This window comes from Macrobrachium nipponense, chromosome 46, assembly GCF_015104395.2.
Source record: "Macrobrachium nipponense isolate FS-2020 chromosome 46, ASM1510439v2, whole genome shotgun sequence".
NCBI lineage: Eukaryota > Metazoa > Arthropoda > Malacostraca > Decapoda > Palaemonidae > Macrobrachium > Macrobrachium nipponense.
In genome coordinates this window covers 36268626-36280889 of record NC_061106.1, presented here as the reverse complement: position 1 = coordinate 36280889, position 12264 = coordinate 36268626, and the positions used below count along the sequence as shown (strand labels likewise).

The window sequence follows — 12264 nt, the reverse complement described above, 5'->3', positions numbered from 1 at the left end:
CACATTGGGTAATTCATTATTGCTATATATTGGGGTGGACAAATAACTTTCCTTATATATTGAGAGTAATCAGTCACGACCCAAATGTTTTAAAGCATATTACTGCCTTACAAAACTTTTTCATATACGAGCTGAATAATGGAGGATGGTGGAGAAATATTAACTTAACAATAGATGCATAAGATTATCGAAAGAACCGACATTACCACTCATGTAAGCGGTAGGTTATTGTCTACTTTGACTTCCGTTGGTATGGTCATAATTTCTGGAGCTGATAATAATTTGCCATGAAATAAATACTCTTGTATGATCTTTATTTACGATTCCAGTGAGTTCCTGGTATATGACTTCTTTCCATGTGATACAGGGAAATGTGAAACACAGCAATGTATACTTTTTTTTGAGATCTAACTTCTGCATCCTCTTGCAATAAGTCTGAAGTATTAGGTACTACAAAATTGATTGCAGAAATACAAACACGAAAATTAATTTTTTGATAATTGAGTCCACTAATTCTAAATGTACTGCTCATGTGGTTCAGCAAAAGACATACAATTGTCCAATTTTAATATCCTAATTTGATAGCAAGCTCTAAAAATCTTCCAACAGGTAATTTTCCTTCTGTAGAGGACGTGGATGCAGAATCTCAATACATCATAGTTTGTTTGTATGGTGTTTTTATGTTGCATGTAACCATCATTATTGTTGCAAAAGATGCGGTTAAGTGAATAGTCTAATTCTTTTCATCTTATGACTAATAATAAAAAGAATTGGGTTTAGATATATTGTGTGTATGTTTATTCATTATTTCTAGATATTTTTACTTTTATTTCCATTTATATTTTTATTTTAATTTTAATTGAAAAGCATCATAACCTTGGAACGTTGTAAGCTGGGGACTGCCTGTAGGAATGGAGGTCACAGTAAAAGGAATGAAAGGGGTTGCAACAAGGGGTGAAGGTATGCTGCAAAGAACCTTTAGTAATGCCTACAGTGCATCCTGCACTAACCCCCTTAAAGGGCACAGCAAGATAAGAATGGGAACCACTGAAAGAAAGGAATGATAATCCTGTGCAGGTGATTTCCCATACAATCTAACAGGTCTTAAACTTTTTTTGATAAATATGGTGCAGTATGTGATTACAACACTGAACTTGAAGAGTAGGTTATGTAAGGCACTGATTTATTTGATTTGAAAACATTGTTCCCTAATCACACTCATTACTGCTCAAGAATTGGGCAAGTGTCTGGAGCATTCTAATCTAAAACAGTGTTACAGAAAAAGAGATTACTATAAAAATCTCTTCAATATTTTCATGAAGACACAAGTAACTTCAGTAAAAATAAAAACAAAACAAAATCCATTCTTTTATTTTTAAAATATTCTCCAAACACCAATATACATTATGTACAATTATACGTAATAGCAAATGAATTGAGAGATAAAATGTTGAAAGAATGGAAATCAATGACAGCAGAAACTGATAACACAACAGCCTACCATTTCCTATTTATATATGAAGCATGTTCTTCCTCTACAGTGCAAAAACAAGGAACGTGCCATTGGCCAATGTCCATATGAAGTTTTTAAACAATATAGCAAGACCATATGTACAGCAAAAGTTCAAATATTTATTATTTTTGCTCATAGAAAAACAAGCAACAGTAGCACTAGTTGAAAAAAAAAAAAAAAAGTTGATGAGGGAGTTCAATCGTCATCACTATTCCTATTCAAGATCTTGAAACAAACACGTAACAGACTTTAGCATGGTTTTATTTGGTTTGGCCTTCCTCCTGTCATAAAACTGTCAAGAGATATTTTTATACATGAAAGAAACTATAAACTATTCTTGTTCCAGCAAGAACACCCCTTATGTCATTAGTTATAAAAAGTTCTTCCTTCCAGAAAAATAAAATCTAATGAATCAACTAAAGCCAAACTAAACAAAACCCTGCTAAACAACAATCATTGTAAAAGTGGCTTTACATTCATTTGTTGAGGAACGTTAATTAGCAGTCACTGTGAAACAATTTGTGCAGATTTTCAGGACCTTCAATACCAATACAGTACAAATGCCATAACGAAAATGTTTAAAATATGTTTTTGAGTGACATTTTCCCCTCAAATATTTATTCCAAGTTCCAAAGACTAATAATACAAAACACAAACTGACTCAGAAGCCAATGGGAAACCTATCAATGTAAGTCAATTAGTTCTGAATATGCTCAGATATTGAGATATCATTCGTTATTAGAGTAAATACAGACTATCATCTTTTATACATTTTATATATACATAGTCATATGATACAAAACACAGCTGTTTCTTAAATGCAACCATTTACTAAACAATATTATATTACAATTACAGTAGTAATTGGAAAATTACTTAAAAGCAATAATATTCATTTTTCATATATTGTTGATGAGACTGTGGCCAGATGACTGTATTCATAAGTGACAAAAAAAAAAAAAAAAAAAAAAAAAAAATACAATAACCAAGAGTACAGAATTTAATGTTTCTCAAGCATTACCTAAAACCAAATAGCATTATGATACAACCAAATAAGTTATATTTTACAGGGTAAATTACATAATGTACTTTCAAAGCTCCTATGAGCCGCACCTACACTTGATGTTGAGAATTCCACAGTCTTGCATAAAGACCATCTAACTGCAAAAGCTCTTTATGAGACCCTCTTTCTCTAACAGAGCCTTCATCTAACACAAGAATTTCATCCGCATCCACCACAGTAGATAAACGATGAGCAATGCAAATTGATGTTCGGCCTTTTGTTGCACGAGAGAGGGCTTCCAAAATACTCTGTAAAGAAGCAATCATATTAAGTAATTAAGGTTTTCAACTGCTTTTTAATGAAGATTTATACATATTTCCCCTTTGAAAAATATTTTCATTTACAGGTACTTACCAATATGGATAATCTATGAGGATTCACAAAAACTTCTGTTTACTAAATACAAATGAGAGCCAAAAAGCTGGTTAAAAATAAGTAAATTAATACCTTTTTAACCCTTAGTGGAGAGGTAATTTATCAGTGTGCAGCACCCCAGACCAGGTAAACTTTGAGGTTGGCAAAAAAAAAAATAAATAAATAAATAAAAATCACATTAATGGTAAGAGGAAGATATGCAAATGCACATGGTGTAATAAAAAAATGTCAAAAAAATTTTTCCCTACCTTCCACGAGTTGAAAATGACTACTATTGACAACCCCTTGTGGGGCCTCTTTTAAAAGGCAATTGTAAATGTTACAAAGTTATACAGGATTTTTCTAATAAATTAATTTATTTGATTTTGTAAAATGTTATTGTTATAATACAATTAAGTTTGTTCATACTTACCTGGCAGATATATATATAGCTGTATTCTCCGAAGTCCGACAGAATTTCAAAATTCGCGGCACACGCAGTGGGCGGCCAGGTGGTAGTACCCATTCCCGCCGCTGGGAGGCGGATATCAGGAACTATTCCCATTTTCTATTCATATTTTATCAGTGCCACTGTCTCCTGAGGGGAGGTGGGTGGGCACTTTAATTATATATATCTGCCAGGTAAGTATGAACAAACTTAATTGTATTATAACAATAACATTTTGTTCATGAAACTTACCTGACAGATATATATATAGCTGAATCCCACCTTCGGATGGTGGGAAGAGACAGAATAGGATTTTTGGGAAACTAAATTAAGTCGATGATATACATCTTGGTTCCTCACCTGTTTAGCATAGCCGACTTCGTGATTACTGTCACCAAAGTCTGCTTCTGCGTTACTAGAGTTGCCAGCGAGGTAGCAGAACCTGTTAATGCTGGTGCGCTCTAGATGATCTGTCAGGGGGAACGGGGGCGTGACCACAATGTGACTAGACCATATGACCATACTTCTGAGGGCAACGAAGCTAAAAACCACCACCTGACCTAACCTATCAAAGTTAGTTCCATAACTTCTAGGCTAAAGAAAAGGAACGCGCCTCAAGCGACCAACCCTTCAAAGTTAAAAGCACACCTATCCCTTTTCTATAGGATAGGATTCGTGTTGCTTGCTGCCCCTAATAATATATCTACGGATATGTATGTCCTAGCGACTTACAGATCTCAAATGTCGTCTTCACATCCCGTCGGGAGTGTGAAGCGAACACAGAGTTGCTTCGCTAAAGCGTGGCACTCAGGATGTTACTGAGTGTCATGCCCTGTTGAAATGCTTCCGAGGCCGCGCCCTCACCTCTTGAGCATTCATATTAAGAAAAAATCTCAAATCTTTATGCAAACATAACGAATGAGACTTCTTAAAAGAACTCCTTGACTATAATGCCAGGGTGTTCTTGGACATGAACTAGTCTGGTCTTTTACGGAACACCGCAGATTGTCCGTTGACCTCGACTTTCTATAGTTTATCAAGATAAAACTTGAGAGACCCGACAGGGCACAGGACTCTCTAATGCCCTTGCCCAATAATTTGTGCCATACCCTTGGTCTCCAAGCCTTCGGGTCAAGGGTTAGACAGGTTTTCGTTCTTATCAAGAACGGAAGGCTTAGAGGACAGACCGCATTATGTCCTTTAAAGCTAAAACCTCTGATGATGGCTAAAAGCTCACTAACCCTCTTTGCCGTGGCTAGAGCGGTTAGAATGTTAGCCTTTCTGGTCACGTGTATTAAGTTCGCAGAAAGGATAGGATCGAAATGCTTTTGGCATCAGAAACTCAGACTACGTCTAAGTTCCATGCCGGAACCTGCGATCCAGAGAATTTCAAGATCTCCCCAGACCTCAAAGATCGTGAAGCTTTGTTGTTTGACAGAACCGAATCTCTGAGCCTAGAGGCCGTCAACAACATATTTGCATATTCTACAATAGTTAGGACTTCTATTCTTATCTCATACTTCATACGGAAAGATAGAACCATAAAGAAATTCACAGAGGTCGAGTTGGAGGAACAGTCATTTCCCTTCACTATCTCCAGAAACGGCCCGTCACGATTGAACACTGAAAATAGGCAGCACTGCTTGCCTTGGCCAAGAGACTGCCATAGTCTTGAAGATCTTATCGCTTCTCGATAGTCTGAACGCCTTCAGACTCCGAGAGGAGATATTAGATACTTCACTAAGTGACGATGTTAGATTACACCGATTCTCTCGGGAAAAAAAGGGTCTTTGGACAATTCTCTGAATTACCTGACCTCTGTGAATCCAACCTCTTAGAGGCCAACATGTGGTGACTAAAGCTAATCCTCTAGGATCATGAATAAGGGAACAACTTAAGAGGAAGCTCCTTCGTCTTCAATATTACGAAAAATTTTAACGGAAAGGACGCCCTCAGTCTCTCCTCACTTTCGACATACTTCTAAGTGAGGATTACTCAGACGTCAGTAGTTGTTGCCTTCGATCGAGAAAGACCCGCACGGACATGCACTAGTTTAACGAACCTCTTGAGGATCGTTACGTTTCCCGTTGCCCAAGCCCATAACTAATTCTCTCTTCTTGAGCTATGAGAGAGCTGAGAAATTATCCGAGATGATTTGGGCCACTCGATCCTAACTCATCCTTCGAGGAACTGGAGAGCCGACCAATTTGGCTTCCAATTCTTTCAGACAATGTGCCAGAACATCTATTTCCTCTGTTCGGATGTCTGGCACCCTCTCGTCTATCACCCGAGGTGATCCTCAAGGCGTTGAGAGAAAATTAGAATTATTACAAGATCTTTGATGTTACTATTCCAATTTCTTCGTGAGGAAAAATTGTAGAGTCTGAATTGCTGTTTATTCAGGGAAAACAGCTTCTCCAGCGAGGAAATGGTCCCCAGCAAACTCATCCATTCCCATCACTCAGCCTGCTTCCTTCCCTAAATAAGGCTGCGCTTTGCATAAGCAGGAGAGCATTATTATAGTGCTATGCCGCGGTAGATTCGTACAGAAGTTCTGTTACCGTGCGGTAAACCCGCACCGAACAAGTATAAGAGATATCTTGTTGAAAATTTCTAAGTAAACGGAAGGCATGTTCATTCATGATTACTAGAAATTTCCTCAACCCGAGGCTAAAATCCATGATTGTAGGCAGAGAGACGCAACCAACCGCGCATGACACCGAGCTACCCGAGGTACTGCGTAGATCACAGTAACAGCAGCCTTGTTCATCGTCTCGCACTATCTGTCTGAGTTTTGCCAGCTACTCCTTTTTACGAAGGGATAGGTATGAAATTATTGAGCAAAAGGACTCTCAAGCAGGCATATTTAAACGAAACAAAATTCGCTAAATACAGAATCTGAAGTTGGATGTTGATCGTAACCAATCACCTGAATAGTTTATTATTCTTACTCCGAAAACTCTTGGAAGGTTGAAGGGAGTGTCAAATAAATACATTAGAACACAGTTTCTTTCGGCTTCTATCCGCAGAGGTAAATACGATATGCGTATATGACTTGACCATGCGTTAGCAAAACGACGCAAAGATAAACTACGTAAGTATTGTAGTAATTTGAACATCGAATTCTCTACTACATCTTTCCTCGACGAGGAAGAGAGAAAGAAATGAAAAAGACTGTCCACGTTCTAATGAATGAGACTTTTTAAAAGAACTCCTTGACTCTTTTCCAAGACTCTTTGCCAAGAAAAGGGAGTAATATTCGAATAGAGATCATCAAGAGAGAACCGAGGATCGAAAAGGACCGTTTCAATGTTCTTATGATATTGGACATAAGACTTCCTGGATCTAGTCTACAAGTCTTTTTCCTACTCCCCGGATGAGCCTCTGAAAATGAATGAGAGCTCTTCCGAAATTTGTTAATGAGTTTATCCGCTTAAACGATAAAAACGTTAAAATCTATGTCAATGAGAACTACCCCATTTATGAGGGGTCCCCCCCGTCCCCCACTTAAATGACAAAACGTTTAGTATCTTGACAATGGGGAAAACGTCCTTACTTGACAAAACTATTAGCACTTTGCTAATAGGGGTAAAACCCTTTAACATGACCGAAAGTCACCCAGGAATCCGAGTATATAATCTTCCCGATTCTCAGAGAAATCGATGAAGAGGAAAGAGGGATCGAAGAAAAAAATTTGGGTATGTCTCTCCGCTAACTCCGCAATCCTTTTTAAAAATTTCTGTAAAGGAATGTCCTGTGGAGAGTCCTGAAAAAACCTCCTCTTGACGAGCGTTTATAAAGCGTCAAGCATCCTAAGAAACGTCCTGAACAGCAAATAAAACGCCTTCTACAAGTCTTTTCTCTCGCAAAGCGTCCTGCCGAGCTTCCACCGAAAGCGTCCTGGCGAATGTGCACAAAAGCGTCCTCATAAGCGTCCTGCCGAGCGTCCTCAAAGCGTCCTCAAAAAACATCCTGCGTAGCTAAGAGCGTGTCTGAGCAGAGAACACCAAGTTCTTCTGAACGACGTTTCAGAGAGGGAACTCGTTGAGCGCCCTGATGCATGCAAGATCCCGCCAAGAGGCGTCCTGGCGAGCGACCTTGCCAACATCTCAATGTTATGACGAACCGCGTTTTGCGTATGACGTTGAATATTTTCAGGGACGTCCTCATGCGAGTCTCCATGGAGAGCCGCACGCTGCTCCTGAAGTGTGAACACTAAAGGAAGACGTATGGCTTTTCGTCTTCAAGACGGGCCTTAAAGACCTTCATACCTTTTTACAAAAGACAGTGGCCGCCTGTGCGACAACTTGCGTCTTAGTAATGCAAAAGAACATCTCCAGAAAACGCACTCAGCAAAGGAACGTCCGAGCTGTCCGAAAGACACCCTCGCAAGATGCTTGCCGAGCGTCCTGGAGAATGTCTCTACTTATAGGACGTCGAGCACTCCAAAAAGCTAGCTCACGTCTAAATTGCCCTTCTTATGCCGAACCAGAGACATAAGTTGTTTGACTGTGCAAAGCAGCTTGCCGGACGTCAAACTTATCAGCTTGCTTTTTCGAAGTAAAGCGAACGTACATAACGTATACGGAGCGCCATGAGAGAGGAGACGAAAACTGAGTTGCTCCTCCAAAAGGTGGAATCAAGAATGTCCTTGATTACCAAAATTCTTTTGGAATGCTAGCGAGGTTGAAACAGCTCTAACTTCATGAGGCATTTCACTCACAGGAGGCTCAAATTCACTCTTCTGGCAAGATGATGAGCCTCCTTAATAATGTATAAATGAGCGTTCACTCGCAGGAGGCTCAAATCACTCTTCTGGCAAGATGAATGAGCCTCCTTAATAATGTATACATGATGTATAAATGAGCGTTCACTCGCAGGAGCTCAAATCACTCTTCTGGCAAGATGAATGAGCCTCCTTAATATGTCCTTAGGTTAAAAAGAGCCAGTGCATTCTTCGAAAAGGGTAAATGTGGTCTCTTTACTCTTCATCCTCTCGTGACGAGAGAGGGATGTGAAGCGTCCTTTCTCTAAAGCTTCTTTAGGGGGCTTTAGTGGGGGCGCGATCCTTCCGAGAGCCCCAAACCCCGGTGTGGGGAGGATGCCTCGGAGGACGAGAAACAATCCTTCAAGATTCGTGCACGTGCTCGATCTTCGGCAGCCTGGGAAGCGACAACAGGTACCTGCCGAAAGGAAGCCAGATCAGGCATGAAAAACCCGTAACCCTCCTTCGGCTTTTGACATGCCCTCTCCCTGGTTTCTGGGAGTACCGACAGAGGTCTAGGCCTAGAGGCGTTATGGGGCCGGGGGGCCGATCTGACGTTCCCTCCTGAACGAGAGAGAGGACGTGAAGGTCCTCTTCTCTAAAGCTTCTTAGAGGGCGCGAGTCCTTCCGAGAGCTCCAACCCTTGCGCGGGGGAGGGGAGGACGCCTCGGAGGACGAGAAGCAATCCTTGCAAGATTCGTGCACGTGCACGATCTTTAGCAACCTGGGAAGCGTCAACAGGTTCTGCCGAAGGACGCCAGATCGGTGGGGAGCCCCCCGTAACCCTCTTGCGGCTTTCGACATGCCCTCATCCCTGAGTCCTGGGAGTCCGACAGAGGTCCAGGCCATAGAGGCATTATGGTGGGCCGATCTGACGCCCCCTCCACAACACAAGGGGCACTACACTTCACAACACTGATTGGAGAGCGAGCACTTTAGTCTAAGATTACTTGATGTAATCCTCTAGCAGACACTTCTTCTAGGCCCAAAAGCCATACCACAGGGTTAGGCAAAATAAAATCTACAGGAGGTTAGAAGGTTCATTATTTCTAACTTCTGTTTACTGTGGAGGAAAACTCCTGATTCTAACACGCTCTAAAATGCGTACATGAATCCTACTTCTTCCGTAATCAGTCACACATTACACTAATTACATTGAACTTATGCAAAGAAAACATGTAAACGCCATATATACTAAGCGAGTGTCTACCGAAAGTTCCGGTAGCTTCACCTTACCCCAAGCAGACAACAAAGTCTGAAACTAGGCTAACTAGCTTCAGACATCAAATGCAATGAAAAATTTACGATAGTGTATGCCTAGCCACAAATCCAAGTCAATAATCGAAAGAATAATTAGGATACTTAAGCGGCTAATGAAGTTTCAAAATCCTAGGCGGAGGTCTGTAAACAGTTGTTTACCGACCGGCGACAGAAAAAAATATGAATAGAAAATGGGAATAGTTCCTGATATCCGCCTCCCAGCGGCGGGAATGGGTACTACCACCTGGCCGCCCACTGCGTGTGCCGCGAATTTTGAAATTCTGTCGGACTTCGGAGAATACAGCTATATATATATCTGTCAGGTAAGTTTCATGAACAAAATTATAATTACAGATCACACAATATCAAAACATAAGAAATAAAATTAGTAACAAATTCTGAGCATATTTGTAAAATATTTATATAAATTTACAGAGAACAAAGATGCAGTACCTTTTTTGGCTTTACATATATTTTTTCTAGCATTTCCTTGCAGTTTTCTTTGCAAAATTACATTCATAACTGACATACTATCATATAAGATATTATGAAGAATTTTGTTTGAAATTCAATGACACTAATATTCCTCATCATAAAATAATAACATCTTTGACAAACTTCTCTAGTGCTCCTGATAAAGACAATACAGCTTTTTGATGTGGATTCTCAATTTACCAGAGTACCTACATAAGATATATTCGTAGTCTTGTCCAACAAACTGTCACCATACTTACCACTTCAACTTTGGTCTACAAAAGTCTTGAAAACTAGTGGAACTATGCATTTCCAATAATTTAATTATTTGCTGGCATTTTAGACTTTTTCTTTGTGCCATCTGATCAGCAGAGGCTGTGTTAAAATATCTTGACAAAATTATTACATGGCCTTACCTGTTCTGTTATAGAATCTAATGAAGATGTTGCTTCATCAAAAATTAAAATGGGAGCATCTTTGAGGATAGCTCTCGCTATAGCTATACGCTGCTTTTCTCCTCCAGATAATTTAAGGCCCCGCTCACCAACCTGAAAAACCACACCAGCATGGAACAACTCAACATATATTACATTTCATTATAACATTAAATTATGAATAATCTGGATGAATGTATAAAGAGCTAAGTGAAAAATAAATATTTTAGTTATACGTACAGTGGACCCCCCGTATTCGCGTTCTCCAGATTTGCGGACTCACACATTCGCGGATTTCTCTGGGGGACGTTTCCCTGCATTATTCGCGGAAAATTCGCGCATTCGCTATTTTTCTATGATAAATATCCACAAATTCCTGGTTTTTTTGATGAATTTCATCATAAAATGCACTTTTTGTGATAAAACTATTAAAAAAACCAAGTATGAAAATTTTTACTGGGTTTTTCTTGACTTTTAACTAACAAAATAGGCTGTTTTTAGCATTTTCATAAGGGTTCCAAACATTCGCGGATTCTAACTATTCACGGGGGGGGTCTGGTACGCATCCCCCGCGAATACGGGGGGGACCACTGTAAACACAAAAGATTTAAACATTCTGGTAAATGTACTAAGTATACTGTACTATTGCAAAAACAAACTGGATTGAAACACATCTGGTGCTTTAACCAAATAATATGATACATAAGTTTAAGTTAACACTGTATTTTTGGTGCCATATCGTATAATAAGGTAGTGATACTCACAATGGATTGTGAAGGGTGGAAACAGCAACTGTAAGTTTTTGGGTGAATTAAACTATCACATATGTATTTGTGTCATAATGTTTCTTATTTTCAAGTCTGTTGTTAAAATGGTGGTCTCAAATAATTTTCTGTGAAATTTCAAAATTGATAAAGAGCCTGGTACTGATTATGGGGCATACACATTGATAATACTGATGTATGTATGAGCATATCAGATGATCAGTAATCGCCAACACAATGTTTATATCCGTACATGGTGCATGGGTAATTTTATGGCAAAGAACACTTATTTTTCTTGGGCACTTCTTCAACTTACCCAAACTTTGTGGTTGATCAATGGCATGCTGCCCATGATAATAGTTAGTTTCATCAACCATGACTTGTATTATTTTGCCCTTTACAAGTAGCTTAACATAATTACTCTTCACTGTTATTACCAAGTAAAATTAGGACCAGTCCTCTCATTTCAGTAGAATATTTATTACAGTATTACAGTGTAAAACTTAGACCCCATTTAAAAAAATTAAAAAATGGAAGAAACAATTACCTGAGTATCATATCCTTTAGGCCAACTCTGGATAGAATTATGTATTTCTGCTAAAACAGCAACCTCTTCAACCTTGCTAGTGTCAGCATTCAAGTTTCCATAATGCAAGTTATATGCTATGGTATCATGAAACAGAACACAGTCCTGTAAACAGAAAAAAACTTAAATACCTGAAGAAATTTTACAGAATTTTTGAAGACAAATCATAACAAACAGTACCAACACAACCTGGACTACAATTTCACAATACAAGAATGAAAATTATTTCTCACCTGAGGAACAACAGCAACACATTTCCTCAAACTTTCAAGGTCAACAAGATTAATATCTTGCCCATTAATTGTCACATTTCCACTCTTTGGTTCATAAAATCTATACAGTAGTCGCACAATTGTGGATTTCCTGAAAAAATGGTTGTATGAAAAAATCAGTTGCTGTATTTACATCAGAAATCTACATTTCTATTAACCATTTTTAAATTGCACCCAAGTTTAACAAGTCATACATAAGAACTTTTAAAAACATGCAATACACACAAAAGATCATGTATTCAACAACTCTTAAGGCAATTATGAACATAAAGAGCTTATCACCATTAATGCGTGCTCATCAAACAAATTCTTTCTTACAACTTTTGTAATG

At 38.9% G+C, this 12264-nt stretch overlaps 1 protein-coding gene across 2 annotated transcripts in view; it reads right to left on the bottom strand.

Moving 5' to 3' along the window:
* Positions 1-1355: 1355 nt before the first annotated feature.
* LOC135214907 (iron-sulfur clusters transporter ABCB7, mitochondrial-like) overlaps positions 1356-12264 on the bottom strand; it is a 41271-nt gene continuing 30362 nt past the window's right edge. For both annotated transcript variants that reach the window (XM_064249374.1, XM_064249373.1), the window contains 4 exons: positions 11895-12024; positions 11623-11766; positions 10294-10425; positions 1356-2824 (listed from right to left, as the gene is read on the bottom strand). In XM_064249374.1, the coding sequence (XP_064105444.1) occupies positions 2627-2824; positions 10294-10425; positions 11623-11766; positions 11895-12024 (604 nt within the window). In that variant the 3' untranslated portion in view covers positions 1356-2626. The remainder of the gene's footprint in view (positions 2825-10293; positions 10426-11622; positions 11767-11894; positions 12025-12264) is intronic.